The sequence below is a fragment of the Schistocerca americana genome, chromosome 5, assembly GCF_021461395.2.
Source record: "Schistocerca americana isolate TAMUIC-IGC-003095 chromosome 5, iqSchAmer2.1, whole genome shotgun sequence".
Lineage (NCBI taxonomy): Eukaryota > Metazoa > Arthropoda > Insecta > Orthoptera > Acrididae > Schistocerca > Schistocerca americana.
In genome coordinates, this window is record NC_060123.1 from 252556428 (window position 1) to 252572566 (window position 16139).

The window sequence follows — 16139 nt, forward strand, 5'->3', positions numbered from 1 at the left end:
TATCAAAACTGTAATAACGAACAACTGACAACAAGTGATAAGCTGTCTGTGGGAGACACCCCACCCTCCCAGCCTGTCTTCGTTAGTCACTGTCCTTCACCCATCCATCTCCTTCCCTGTTCCCACTCCAGCACTACGAAGCATTCTATTCCACCAACTTCTCTGTTACTCCACCCCTACCCTCCCATTGTCTAACCTCCTGTCTACACCTAGCTGCCTTATTGTCTTCCCATCAAGTCCCTGTATGCTCCCCCCTTCATCCTTCTCCATCCCTAATCTGCTGCCCCCTCCTTAGCCACATCACCCACACTGCTTCTCACATCATGTGCTGTTGCTCGCAGCCTGGCCTCGGCAAAATTTGTTAGGGTGATATGGAAAGTAGCAGGGTGTCGGTACGTATGTCTCTAGATGGAATAGAAATAACACGTGTTGCGATGACTTTTACTTCTCCATAGGTCCCTTGATCTGATCGCATGGTAAGTACATTTAACAAAACTCTACAAAGAAAGTACATGAAAAAAATTATGGTTATCCATAAAATAACTTTTTCCACACTGCATAATGGTAATGTAACATGCACTGCAAAAGACAATGCTTGATGAACCCACTGAAAAACAGCTGCCATTTTGCCAAAGCTTTCAGTACCATCATCATAACAACTGACATTTGCGACTGTTTTCTTCCCTTCTGACAGCAATGTAATGTCTGTGACAAGTTTAGATGCATAATGTGAAGTGCTGATCAAAATTCATAGTCAGCTCTGTTCAGTGTGTGTGATGGATGACACGAGCGTTCAGATGAGACATCACTGCTGATAGTTCCTTGATGTTTTAAAAAAGTTATGATAAAGGGAGTAATAAGCAGTTATACCCCATCAATAATGAAATGTGGAGTAAGGTTTGCATCATGGAGAACCACTACTTTGTGATTACAGAACCTGACAGCCTGCAGCTATCCAAATGCTATTTTATGAAAGTCTTAATTTCCACTTCTTCTTACGTGTATTGCCAAAATTTTAGGTAAAGAAGAGGTGCACATGGCTATTGCACCCAAGTTCCAATTCCTTGCAGCAGACTTCTGTGTCAAAGGAGTGTAAAATTTTATCTCATGATGTGACAAATATCCGCAATTGCAGATGTACTTTATGCCATAAAATATTTTGACGCTTGTCACATTTGTTCCAATAAATGCAACAAGGACACTATATCTCCTGCTGTTTATGGCCCTGGTAAAACTCATTCCATGGCTAGCTCTCGTATTATGGTAAAATGACAAATGCAGAAATATACTCTACAATTGGGTATGCAATAAAATGTTAACTGCTTAATTAACGAACCAAATGCTGTGAGATGTATTACTGCTCCTCAAATGCAATAGACCAACCCCTTTGCAGCATATTATACTTTTTTTTTCAGGACTTACCTGTATTAAGCGGACACTGGCCATCTGACCCTCCAATAGCATAAAGAAAACCTCCAAGAACAGCTACTGCAACACCTAGTCGCCGTGTGGTCATAGGTGCAACTTTACTCCATTTGTTTTCTTTTGGGTCATATCTGGGTAGAGAGAAAAAAACAAATTCAGTAGAAAATAATTTTTATCCAGGAAATACCTTTCAGTCTTCTGAATCCTGAACAACACTTAGTAGATTAGTTTTCCTTTTCTGAACATTTTTATGCCACACCAACAGTGAGAAAGGACCAGAATATATAGCACTGAAGTGCTGTAAAATTTTGTCTAAAAGTTCTATTTCTCAAAAATTATACCATACAGTTTTGTAATACACATTAATCATTTGTTTCTAGGACTGTGTACTTTGTTGGCTCTTTTTGAATAGTTAAGATTGTCAAACCGGGTAGTACAGAAATAGAGCTGACACTGTATACATGTCACATTCTACAGTTGTAAAAAGGCAGCAGTTGTGACAGTATTATTTTCAAAATGCAGCAAGATATACGTTTGGACTGCAGTGGCAGAAGGTTAAGTGCAAACTGAGCCACAATCATCAGGAAATAAACAGAAGATGCCAGCTTAGAAAATCAAAATTGCTTTTAATGTATGATGCAGGTGTTTGTACACTAAAAAGGAGGAGATCATGAGGGCATACAGAGAGCACAGTGTCTAAGAATTCCAGAATTCATATACACTGAAGTTGATTTATCTTATCGAAGTCAGTCATATACTGAAGGAATGAGTGTTGGAGTCAGAAGTGGAAATCACATGTTGGTATCTTGGGAAAGATATTAGTACAGGTGGTTTGCCATTGCGTTCATGCCATCCGTGTTGTGGGGTGAGGGAGAGGACAAAATCTGGTACCACCACACAGCTCCGAGATGTCCACTGCCCTTAATGTTCCCATTCAAAGAGTGGTTCTCCATCAACAGCGTCACATGCACTCATTCAATGAGACAATGCAGTATAGCTTGGAATTTTAACTGAGGACTTGAGCACAAAGTCTGATGATCAGATACCTGATGCCATCACTACTTCTCCCTTTACAGGAAAAATACTGATAGTGGAAGTACCTTTCACAACAGGATTTAAACAAAGTACCTCTTTGTCTACTAACGTGATACACACATGTGCTAGTGGCCTGGAAACAAGAGGTTTTTTTTTTTTTTTTCTTCAAAACAATGTGTATCTCCAAATTTGGTAACCATATATCACAGACAGATTTAAGGAACAAATTTTGAACATTCTCTAATATAACAACAGAGAAGCCAACTAAATTCGCTATTATCTAAAGGGAAGGTGGAGGAGGAGAAAGGAAAGGAACTGTGTCAGCTGTATCAGGACTGTGTGCAAAATCAGTGGCAACAAGTGAAAATGTGTGCCAGACCAAGATGCATGCTGAGATAGTCTGCGCAACCATGATAAACACTGTGTCCAGATGGTGCAGTAGTTAACACAACTTCCTTGTAAGCAAGAGATCCCTGGTTCCCAAACTGGTAAACATTTTCACTCATTGCTGCTGATTCCCCACAAAGCCCAGATGCAGCTGACAAACAGTTCCTTCCCTTTACTTTCCTTTCCCACCCTCCATCTTCAATTTACAAAATATGTATCACAGCTGCAGATTCTACATGGTCTCTGTCCTTTGGATATGTGGGAAGGAATAGACACCATGCATTCATATAATAAATTCCCTTTGTTGGAGAAAGCAGTGCAGTGCAGTGCAACCCTTGTTTAAAATTTAATAGAATATGAGCAGGTACATACAATTTGCTGTATTCTAATTTAAGTGTGAACTTTTTCCGGATATATCAACCAGACGAGCATTACATCGAATAACAGTGTCAGAAACCTCACTCTGTTGTCAAAATTGGAAATGGTACAAAAATCACATAAACCTGAAATTCACATGGCTAGTATGAAGTGTAAAGCCTCTTTCCGTCGCTCATTCCTCCAACCTCGACACCCACCACCAATTACAACTGACAGGTTTCTGTTGCAAGGCAAAAGGAAAAACAGTAAATTAAATTCATTGATAAACAGTGATAATTTCAGTGGGCTCATTACTGTTGTAGGAAAACATTCTTGTGGGAATATGTTGCTACCTTGATGGAAAGACCACTCTGGAAGGAAAGGACTGCAGTAAAAGAAGAAGGCACTTATCATGAAGGCCCCAGCTGTGAAATTGCCTTGGAATACTGTATCTCTACATTATATTATACACTTTCAATGTCACATAATACACTTATGAGGGGTCGTCACCTACACAGTAAAGCCTACATATCCGCTTTTTCTGGTTGGGTCAGGATATTCAAAGAAGAGCTGTGTGTCCTGGAGGAGGGACCCATATCTGATACACCATTCCTTTAAGGGTCTTTATATGCAGCTGGTGAGACTGTCTTCGAAAGTATTATCTTTGATTTGCTTTTGGAGGCAAGTCATGACTACGTAGGGCACTTTGTTCCAATGTTGTCGCACAAGGCACTGGCACCGTCAAGTTCCCACAGCTTGTTCAAAAGGCAGGCCGAGGTGGCAAGCTGCACTAACTTCATGCCTTGCTCTGCCGCACGTGCACAGCTTCTTTCACTGATAAAATGACACACATAAATAATTTCAAACATGACACTCCAAGGGAATGATATAGGGATTATTAAAGTGTGTGATAAAAGTAAATCATTTGTGGACACACTTGGTCCACTTGCAAGGCAACTTGGTACAGGACGCTGAACTTTTTCCAACTGTCTTTCACAATTACAATTACATCTAAACACATATTTAGTGGTTTATCAACAAAGAACTCTCAATTTCTACAGAGTTTTGAGACAGCATTTCAAGACTTGTGTGGCCAATAAAATGTGTTGAAAGTATTTACATAGCACTGCATTTTCAGTTGCATCAGATACTGTACATCTCAAAATACAGTTGGAAGTGATTTATTTACACCGCTGTACTCTGCTTAAGAACAGGTATCACTGCAGCATGTATTTGTTGTGATAGCATTCCTAACATGCATGTAGATGAGTTTCCTTGTGACCCAAAATACAGCTATCATGTATTTGTCTGGGCCACCACTCCACAGCAAACAACTTTTTTCTGTTGTGTAAAATTACATGGAATTTTCCATTTCATGGACTGCATATTTCCAGAATTTTTACTCTGATAACTATATTGAATGCATATTTAATTGTTTGTTATTTAAAGGTTACACATCTTTTGGTTTGCTTAGCAAGTTTTAACTTGCAGTAAGAAAATGAACTTACAATTTGTGTTCACTTTAAATATTTATGAGTGGATGGAGGTGTGGCACTGCATCGCATCTTGTTTGGTGCCAACGTTTCGCACAGGGTCATGAAGATAATGAAAACTACTGCTCCAGGTGCCTGAGGGCATCAACAGCAAATGATATTGGAAAAAAAATAAATTAACTCACTTCTCCTTTGAAGACACTATCTACAAACAAATCTACGGTATAGCTATGAGCACCTGCACAGCAACATCCTATGCCAACCTATTCAAGGACCATCTAGGGAAATCCTTCCTAAACACCCAGAATCTAAAGTCCTCACCTGGTTCAGATGCAATGATGACATCTTCATGATTTGGATCGAGGGTGAGGACACCCTACCTACATTCCTGCATTACCTCAACACCTTCTCCCCCATTTGATTCACCTGGTCCTACTCAGCCCAACAAGCCACCTTCTTCAATGTTAACCTCCACCTCAAAGATGGCTACATCAGGGTCTCCGTCCACATCAATCCTACCAGCCACCAGCAATCTCCCACTTCGACAGCTGCCACCCATTCTATACCAAGAGGACCCTTCCACACAGCCTAGCCACTTGTGACTAAGGCATCTATAGTGATGAGTGTTCTCTGATGAAATATATCGAGAGTCTCAATGAGGTCTTCACAAACTGTAATTACCCCCCCAATCTTGTACAAAAACCACATCTCCTTTGCCTTATCTCTCCAGTCACTCACCACCTCCCAAAGTCCCACAATGTGGCCACACAGGAGCATTCCCCTCGTGACTCAGCACCACCCAGGGCTGGAGCGACTGAATCACATTTTCCACTAGGGTGTCCACTACCTCTCGTCGTGTCCTGAAATGAGGAATGTCCTACTCACTATCCTTCCCACACTGGAATTCCACCACCCACCACATCTACACAATACACTCGTCCATCCCTACACAACACCTTTTCTCAACCCCTTTCCTCATGGCTTGTATCCCTGCAATAGACCTAGATGCCAAGATCTCTCCCATAAATCCTATCGCATCAAAGGCAGGATTACCTGTGAAACCAGTCATGTGATCTACAAGCTAAGCTACAACTGCTGTGCTCACTCTATATGGGCATGACAACCAACAAGCTGTCTGTACGCATTAAGGGGCACCGACAAACTGTGTCTGAGAAACAGCTAGACCGCCCCATTGCTGAACATGCCACCCAACATGACATTCTTCATTTCAATGTCTCTTTCACAGCCTGTACCATCTGGATTGTCCCACCAAGACCAACTTTCTGAACTGCACAGGTGGAAACCCTCCCTGCAATATATTCTCCGTTCCCATAACTCTCCTGGCCTCAAACTTCGATAGTCATTGTCCTTACCAATCTAGCCTGTTCCCATTCCAGCACTACACAGCTCTCTATCACCTAGCTGTCCTATCCTCTCTCCACTCTCCACCTCATCCCTGTACTACCCTCTGACAAGCAGCACTTAATCCCCCCCTACCCACAACCTCCCCCCCCCCCCCCTCCCGGCCTCCTCCTCCTCGCCAACTGGTTGCTTCCCTCATCATGTGCTGCTGCTCACAGTGTGGCCTCAGCAGAGACTATGGTCTCGTGTGTGTGTGTGTGTGTGTGTGTGTGTGTGTGTGTGTGTGTCTCGTGTGTGTGTGTGTGTGTGTGTGTGTGTGTGTGTGTGTGTGTTTTTTTATTTCTGACAGAGACCTTTTTGGCTGAAAGCTCACTTTCTGACAGTCTTTTTGCTGTGCCTATCTGTGACTCAGCATCTCCACAATATAGTGACTAGCCACTATCCTTTCCATAATGTTGTTACATTCTATCCCGGATTTTCTACTGTTTAAAATTATTGATGATGATGATGATGATGATTGGTTTGTGGGGCACTCAACTGCATGATCATCAGCACCTGTACAAAGCCCCAATTTCTAAACAGTCCAATCTGGCTACTGCCACGAATAATAATGAAGATGTAGATGATGATGAAATGATGAGGGCAACACAAACACCCATTCCCCGGACAGAGAAAATCCTCAATCCAGCCGGGAATCGAACCCAGGACCCCATGATCCAGAGGCAGCAACACTAGCCACTAGACCACGAGCTGTGAATATTTAACACTATTATTGACAATTAAGTACAAGAGAGGTTACTGATGATAAGGTAATATAATTTTTCCACAGCAAGCAATAATTTTCATTGTTGAAAGAATGAAACAAGTGGCTGATGAAGCTACCTCAAGAGAACTGCTGCAAAGCTGGCCAAAACATCAGTTTCATAACCCAATTTTTTTTTTCTTTTTAGTTTCTTGTAAATATGGTAGCCAAACAACTGAAATGCTTTTATTCAAATTGCCACTGAGCAGGGATGCCTACGCACTTATTTGTCACTGCAAAATTTGATCTGGATTTGTTGAATTTTGACCTAAAACACTGTCAAACACTACTTGGGAACTGCTGAAAGAGGTTTACACAAATTCAGAATAACTCAGATTTTAACGAAAGATAAACCACAGCTGTATTGGAATTAAATTAATATTAATGTGTAATAACATTCTGAAAAGGCTGAATGGGGAAAAAAGTTGAATACGTTCAATCTAATGTGAAGGTATTATTAGACTCCAGAGGCATAAAGTTTAACGATCAAATGGCAGAAGTTCTGTGTCACATGTGTGAATCAACATCAAGAAAATAATGAAATTTGTAATGAAACAATTCATGGCACCTATAACACAATGGTGCATCTGCTAGTCTCCTCAGTTTGCTGCTGGGTTCTGAAGTCAACATGTCTCAATGCTTTGGCAGTTCATTTGTCCACCATTTTCAGGAGAGACACTACTACTGAGTTTCACTGAAAACTGATGACACGACAGGAAACAAAAGTGGCATCTCGCTTTAAGATAGTGGACTGACGGTTTGCCAAATTATTGCTTCATGTTGATTTTATGATTCGGCCTCAAACCCAAGGAAACCACCAAGAATTACTAAGCCAGGAAAGCCTAAGCAGTCACAATAATGCGTCTAATCAGCTTCACTGTTTGTTCATGAATTTCTAACCCGAAACAAGGCTTTTGATGCCTCAGCTTCCCACATTCACGAGAATCCCCCTTGAGCCATCTTCCTATACCAAAAATTGAAATTTTGAAAGAAAGACTTTTTGCCAGATAAAGACATAATCACTTAAGATGCTAAATTCATACTGAAAACAGAATTTTAGATTATTTCAGATAGAAACATGTCCTTTTTATTTGTATGAACATAGTTAATAACTTCTTTCTCCTTTTACTTACGAAGATATGAAACCAGCAGTACTGTGTTCACTACGATGTTCATGAATTGACTAAGCTGTGGCATCAGAAGAGAAGCAGATGACACAATAACTGTGATTCTGATCATGTAGGTGTTTTTAATTCAGCCACAACAATTGAACAGCATCTTAACATGAAGATTAAGAAACAAATGAAAAAGAAGATTGAACTAAATATTAAAAGTTTCTGGTGAATTCCTTGACATTTCTGGATGATGGCAACATGTTGCCATGATATTTTGGTTCCTAACAACTCACTTTCAGCTGAGTTTTAAACTGGAGATTGCTTTCCATATCACTAAAAATGAAATGATCGTCTGGTATCGTTGGCCGGGAGGCCCCATGCGGGGAAGTTCGGCCACTGTATTGCAAGTCCTTTTTAGTTGACGCCACTTCGGTGACTTGCAAGTCAATGATGATGAAGAACACACAATACCCAGTCATCACGAGGCAGAGAAAATCCCTGACCCTGCCGGGAATCGAACCCGGGACCCCGTGCGCCGGAAGCGAGAAGGCTACCGCAAAAGTTCATACCAAAAGTTGGTGCAATGGTATACGCACATAGGTCTTGGTTGCATGCCTGTCCTCTGTCAAGTTTAGTGCCCTCTGTTTGAGGTCTCCAATGGAGGAACACAGATGCATGCGTAAGGTGATATTGCATGAACACCCTATGTTGAATTTTGGGTCCATTGGAGTCAAAATCCAGTTGTCAAAGTAATATAATTATGTAGAACTTGTTTCTTTCACTAAAGGGTATTATCACAAAAATTGTACTCAGAGTACTGACTTCAGTAAGTGGTGACCATCTTCAACAGTTTAAAATGAACAGTAATATAGTAAATGGAAGAAATAGATAGTCTGAGGACTACTTTTGTGAGTGTAGACTGGAATAAAACGAATTCTACACTTCCTGGATCACTATTTTTATGCATGACAGTGTCATAGTTTGTGAGGTGATTAAGTGCTGCTAGACATGGCATTCTGCATAAAATTTTGTTTTAATGAGGACTGTAATTTCTTCACTGAGTCCCATGCCTTATTAAGTTGAAATCCACCATCACATTTAATAAGATATACAGCCAAATGCATTTCCAAAAATTCCTTAATAATAGGGTATTTGACTATTTTCTGGAAACTGTCATAAGTTGTTAATTATATCATTTCATCCTCATGAATTTCAGTGTTTATATTAAAAAAAGCTTTTGATGATGAGTGGATTCTCTTAATGCTGACATGGCCTTGAGATAATCACATGATTCTAATATGGAGGCAAGGAGGTTCTCTCTTCACATCGTTTATTTCAATAAAACAACAGAGTTCATTAACTCTATTCATGAAACAATGGTTAACACCATATGTCATATCCAGTCACCAGATTCAATCACCCACAAATTACAAATACAGAATTTTTGTTCATTACAGTTTAGTGCGCTATATAATCAAACTATTTAAACGTCAGCTTACATGCTGATACAATGGCTGATAAAGAAAATAATATCATATGACTGTTGCTATTTGTACTGGATAAAATAAATTTCAATATTCTCAACATAACATCTGGCTCAGCTCAAGTTGCAAAATCCCCCCCCTCTTCCTACCAAAATCAGTTTTTACATCTATCAAAGCTACCATTGTGTGTTAAAAAGTCAAGCTGCACAGTAGTTTGGACCAAACTGTAAAACACAGGGTCCCCAAAATTGGTTTGGTGACACAATCCTCTTATCAAAGTACTCCAAATAATGACATATCCTGTTGGACCATGCCTAGAAAAGCACAGTGGAAGCCAAAACAATCTTTGACCACACAACTGCTCTACTTTCATCCAATATGAATTGTTTACCTTTCTACATGATTGAGACACTGTACTCCATCTTGCCCTCCAACTGCATACAAAAAGCCATCCAGTACTGCCACTCCTACACTTGTGCGACACGATGTTGTAGGTGCCACATCACAAGACCACTGATTTGTCTGGGGGTCATATCTGCAAGATAATAAACTATTTATAAGAGATAACATCTATATAACTATTATACAGACAAAATAAGAAAGGACGACTCTGCTGAAACTCTTCTCATCAATAACATCAATAAATCAATCACTATCTAGCTTTCAAATTAACTTTACTAGCCAACTGCCTTTACATGTTATTCATAACACACAGTGTCTCCAGCCATATCCATAAAAATACTACTTTATTTATCCTTCCACCTTATATATCGTGATAGATTTTACAAGCTTTTGTTTTTTTAATAAGTCTTGGGCATGGTGATGCCACCTGTAAAAAAATTAGACTTTTATATCTAATTAGCAAATAACATAAGAACTGTACACTTTTTACAGTTTGCATAAAAATAAACACTTACAAAGGCCATTCTTTAACAATGTCAAGATTTCACACATCATCACTGTTCATCACCTGTATGACACAGAGATGAATCATATCTATTAATAAAACATTGCATATGCAAATGTGTGATTTGCATTTCTTGCTCACGTAACAGGTGCACGAGGATACAAGAAATGCATCCTGCAATAAATTGTGATGGCACATTAAATAAGAATGATTTAGAAATTACGAGCAAGTGATAGTATACTACAGAATGGGCCGAGTCTACTATACTCTTCTCCAAGACAGAATGATGCAGAATTTGAAGATGGATGAGACAAAGAATGAAACTGTTAAAGGAGAATAAAGTAAATTTTCAAGGTAAATAGTGATTCAAAACAAATTACAAACACCAAAAAGCCCTCTCTCACTATCTCCTCACTCATGGTATCACACAAAGAGAGTAACACACATACCTCTTCCCAAAATTCAGAAGACCTTATTAATAATTTTGCAGATTGGCTGTAATGCACCTACCTTGAAAATGAATAAATGCCCTATGCTGCACCATCTCAAGCTTCTAACACTCTTTCACATACTCCTCACCAGCCACAGGAAAACAGCCTTACTTATAATACAGCATCAACTTGGAAAGGAAAAAATGTATCATGTCATTGTCAGGGCTTTGACTACCTTCATTCATGCACCAAAATAAGAACCATTTACTCAAAATTCTTTCTATTCCCCCCCACAAATGGTATGCTACTATCCACCCATCCTATGACATATCCTCATGCATCCTTAGGTTTTCTCTGACCCCAATTTCTTGAATCAAATTGTAGTGAAAGACTTGCAAGGTATGGCTCCTGCAGTCATTCATCATCTCTCCTTTCTGACCAATCTCCACCAAAATCTGTACCATAAAAAGCAGAGTTTCTTGAGAAACAAGCCACATCATACCAACTTAGTTACAACCACCACTCGGCATTCTAAAAGGGTCTGGTAACTAATCATCTACCTGTATGAACGACTGTGGCAAAAAGTGATGAATGATAGATTTGACCACCTAGTTAAAAAACATATGGGTCAATGTGACATGACAGACTGAAATGAGCTCTGATGTGGACTATTTTGGTTTGAGCACTTGGTCACTTGTCTGCACACTTCTGACAGGAGGGTGGGAGGAGTGGCACTGGAGTGTGGTGGTAGTGGCAGAACCCACATGCTTCCGTCAGATTTGCTAATGCCTACACATAGCGTTGTGACTGTCATTACTAGTTCACACGCAGTAATCTTGCTACATATTTATTTACATGGAATGTGAAACACTAAATGTACAGCAAAGCACGATATAAAATATTAAAGAGTTCAATGAGAGAATTATTTTGATGTGTAGATGGACTATGGAAGAGAAGGGTGCAATCAATTAATCACTAGGAAAAGCAGTCTGTGGCAACACTTTGTAATAACTAGAAAAACATTTATACTAATTAAAATGCACAGAAATTGACCAATCAAATGAAAGGACTTGTTGAAGCAAACAAATGAGCTGTTCTTGTGCTTACTGACACACTTTATTAGCTAGTGAGATGTGTCTGAATAAGATTATTAATTTAAGTCAGCATTACACAAAACAGATACACAAAGAGCACTGCAGCATGTGTTGAAAAATGTAACTACATATTATTAAAAACATCTGGATAGTAGTTTTCAGTGTTTAATTGCCACTTTTCCTTATCTATTAGATAACTGCATAATTTTGCAAATAATTTAATTTTTATCAAGGTTACATAAATCTGCAAGACACCAGCAGAAAGAGCTTCTCATTTCCTTTGAAACCAATTTCCCATTTATATGTATGCAGTAAATTACTGAAAATCACTTTAATTTCAATTATGATTATGGGCAAACTATTCATCCTAAAATTTAGTATGACATCTCATTTCAGTCGGTGGCTGAGTGTGCATCTTTTGGTGTCTTTAGTTTTAAGGTAATACCTAAGGATACGAAGTTGTAATACAGACTGATGAACAACAATACAAGTTGAAACCTCCTGGTAAATTAAATTGTGTGCCAGACTGGTATTTAAATGCAGGACCTTTGCTTTTTGCAGACACATTCTCTCCAGCATCTCCCTATTACCTTCCAAACTTCACTAAATTTATCTTGCATACCTTGCAAGACTACCACTCCTGGAAGAAAGGATACTGCAGAAACATGGCTTAACCACAGCCAAGGTGATTGTCCCCAGAATGATTTTTCATTCTGAGATCCGGTCTGCCACAGCTTTAATCTGACAAAGTTTCAAATCAGAGCACACATTACTGCAGAGAGAAAATTCGTCCTGAGGACAAATTGCTTATCAAATTAAGAGAAAATTGGGGTGCCATCTATAAAAGCTGCAGCTTTCCTGGCCTCTGGACAGCATGCTGGACGGTTTAGTTTAGTTATGTCATTTTCTATAGATCATTTTCCCTGATTATTTTATCGATATGATGTCTAACAAGTCAGATTACAAGATATACAGGGTGGTCCATTGATAGTGACCAGGCCAAAATATCTCACAAAATAAGCAACAAATGAAAAAACTACAGAGAACGAAACTTGTCTAGCTTGAAGGGGGAAACCAGATGGCACTATGGTTGGTCCGCTAGATGGCGCTGCCATAGGTCAAATGGATATCAACTGCGTTTTTTAAAGTAGGAACCCCCATTTTTTATTACATATTCGTGTAGTACGTAAAGAAATATGAATGTTTTAGTTGGACCACTTTTTTCACTTTTTGATAGATGGCGCTGTAATAGTCACAAGTGTATAACTACGTGGTATCATGTAACATTCCCCCAATGGGCCGGCCGGGGTGGCCGAGTGGTTCTAGGCGCTAAAGTCTGGAACCGAGTGATTGCTATGGTCGCAGGTTCGAATCCTGCTTCGGGCGTGGATGTGTGTGATGTCCTTAAGTTAGTTAGGTTTAAGTAGTTCTACGTCCTAGGGGACTGATGACCTCAGAAGTTAAGTCCCATAGTGCTCAGAACCATTTGAACCATTTTTTGAATCACCAGTGCGGACTTAATTTGCTTTGTGATACATTACCCTTGTTAAAATGGACCGTTTACCAATTGCGGGAAAGGTCGATATTGAGTTGATGTCTGGCTATTGTGATCAAAATGCCCAACAGGTGTATGCTATGTATGCTGCTCGGTATCCTGGACGACATCATCCAAGTGTCGGACCATTCGCCGGATAGTTACGTTATTTAAGGAAACAGGAAGTGTTCAGCCACACGTGAAACGTCAACCACGACCTGCAACAAATGATGATGCCCAAGTAGGTGTTTTAGCTGCTGTCGTGACTAATCCGCACATCAGTAGCAGACAAACTGCACGAGAATCGGGAATCTCAAAAACGTCTGTGTTGAGAATGCTACATCAACATCGATTGCACCCGTACCATATTTCTATGCACCAAGAATTGCATGGCGATGACTTTGAACATCGTGTACAGTTCTGCCACTGGGCACAAAAGAAATTACGGGACGATGACAGATTTTTTGCATGCATTCTATTTAGTGGCAAAGTGTCATTCACCAACAGCGGTAGCATAAACCGGCATAATATGCACTATTGGGCAACGGAAAATCCATGATGGCTGCGACAAGTGGAACATCAGCGACCTTGGCGGGTTAATGTATGCTGCGGAATTATGGGAGGAAGGATAATTGGCCCCCATTTTATCGATGGCAATCTAAATGGTGCAATGTATGCTGATTTCCTACGTAATGTTCCACCAATGTTACTACAAGATGTTTCACTGCATGACAGAATGGCGATGTACTTCCAACATGATGGATGTCCGGCACATAGCTCGCGTGTGATTGAAGCGGTATTGAATAGCATATTTCATGACAGATGGATTGGTCGTCGAAGCACCATACCATGGCCTGCACGTTCACCGGATCTGACGTCCCCGGTTTTCTTTCTGTGGGGAAAGTTGAAGGATATCTGCTATCGTGATCCACCGACAATGCCTGACAACATGTGTCAGCGCATTGTCAATGCATGTGCGAACATTACAGAAGAAGAACTACTTGCTGTTTAGAGGAATGTCGTTACCAGTATTGCCAAATGCATTTATTGCATAATGTGGTATTTACAGGTAATCACGTTGTAACAGCATGCGTTCTCAGAAATGATAGGTTCACAAAGGTACATGTATCACACTGGAACAACCGAAATAAAATGTTCAAACGTACCTACATTCTGTATTTTAATTTAAAATACCTACCTGTTACTAACAGTTCGGCTAAAATTGTGAGCCATATGTTTGTGACTATTACAGTGCCATCTATCACAAAGCGAAATAAGGGATCCAACTAAAACATTCATATTTCTTTATGTACTACACGAATATGTAATAAAAATGGGGGTTCCTATTTTAAAAAATGCAGTTGATATTCATTTGACCTATGACAGCGCCATCTCGTGGGCCAACCATAGCGCCATCTGGTTTCCCCCTTTAAGCTAGACAAGTTTTGTTCTTTGTAGTTTTTTCGTTTGACGCTTATTTCGTGAGATATTTGGCCCGGTCACAATCAATGGGCCACCCTGTATATACACACATGAATAGTGCTAATATTAATATTACTGAAATTTTTAGTTCTATACATGCAACTACATTTAGAGGTAAATTTTTTTACCATTTCTGAAACAGAAACTCATCCATGGAGTAGAAGGAGTTATCCAAAAGAAATGATTTTAAGCTAGATTTAAAACTTGATCTGATACCTGCCAGACACTTAATGTTGTTGGGCAAATGATCAAAGATTTTTGTTTGCTGAATAATCTACTCCTTTTTGAGCAATAACGGATAGGAAAGGTCATTTTTCCCTTTAGTGTTGTACGTATGAACATCACTGTTCTTCACGAATTGAGATGGATTATTTGTAATGAATTTCATTAGAGAATATATGTATGTACACAACATTATTTGTGCTATTCAGCACAATTGTTTGCTTTTGGTTCGTTAAGTATGATTCAAACCAGCTGTGTGTACAGCCTTCAATTCCATAAAACCCGAGTTTTTCTAAGAGTGTGACATGATCCACACAGTCAAATGCCTTGGAGAGAGCACAAAAAATACCAACTGGTGATAATTTGTTATTTAGGGCTTGTACTATTTGATGGGTAAATGTGCAGATAGCATTCTCAGTCGAGTAACCCTTCTGGAATACGAACTGTGGCATGCTGAGTAAATTATTTTCACTTAAATGTGAGACTACTCTTGAATACACAACTTTTTCGAATATTTTATAAAATGAAGTCAGCAATGAGACTGGTCTATAGTTATTTAAGTCACTCTTGTCCCCTTTCTTATGAAGAGGTTTGACAATTGTGTATTTCAATCTGTCTGGAAAAATTCCGTGGTGGGGATGCTTGCATGCCTCAGCGATACAGACAGCCGTAATTACTATAGGTGCAAGCACATTGGAGGGGTATCTGATGAGATGCCAGACACACGTGTGGTTCCTAAAAAGTGGCAGCAGCCTTTTCAGTAGTTGCAGGGGCAACAATCTGGATGATTGACTGATCTGGCCTTGTAACATTAACCAAAGTGGCTTTGCTGTGCTGGTACTGTGAACAGCTGAAAACAAGGGGAAACAACAGCAATAATTTTTCCCGAGGGTATGCAGCTTTACTCTCAGGTTAAATGACGATGGCGTCCTCTTGGGTAAAGTATTCCGGAGGTAAAATAGCCCCCCAATCGGATCTCCGGGCAGGGACTACTCAGGAGGATGTCATT

General features: G+C 39.7%; 1 protein-coding gene across 2 annotated transcripts in view; it reads right to left on the reverse strand.

The window, feature by feature from the left end:
* LOC124616785 (kelch-like protein diablo) overlaps positions 1-16139 on the reverse strand; it is a 75647-nt gene that overhangs the window by 9351 nt on the left and 50157 nt on the right. For both annotated transcript variants that reach the window (XR_006979884.1, XM_047145197.1), the window contains exons 8-9: positions 9852-9995; positions 1423-1556 (exon numbers count right to left, since the gene is read on the reverse strand). Coding sequence is in view for 1 of the 2 variants with exons in the window: in XM_047145197.1 (XP_047001153.1) it covers positions 1423-1556; positions 9852-9995 (278 nt within the window). In the remaining variant the exon portion in view is untranslated. The remainder of the gene's footprint in view (positions 1-1422; positions 1557-9851; positions 9996-16139) is intronic.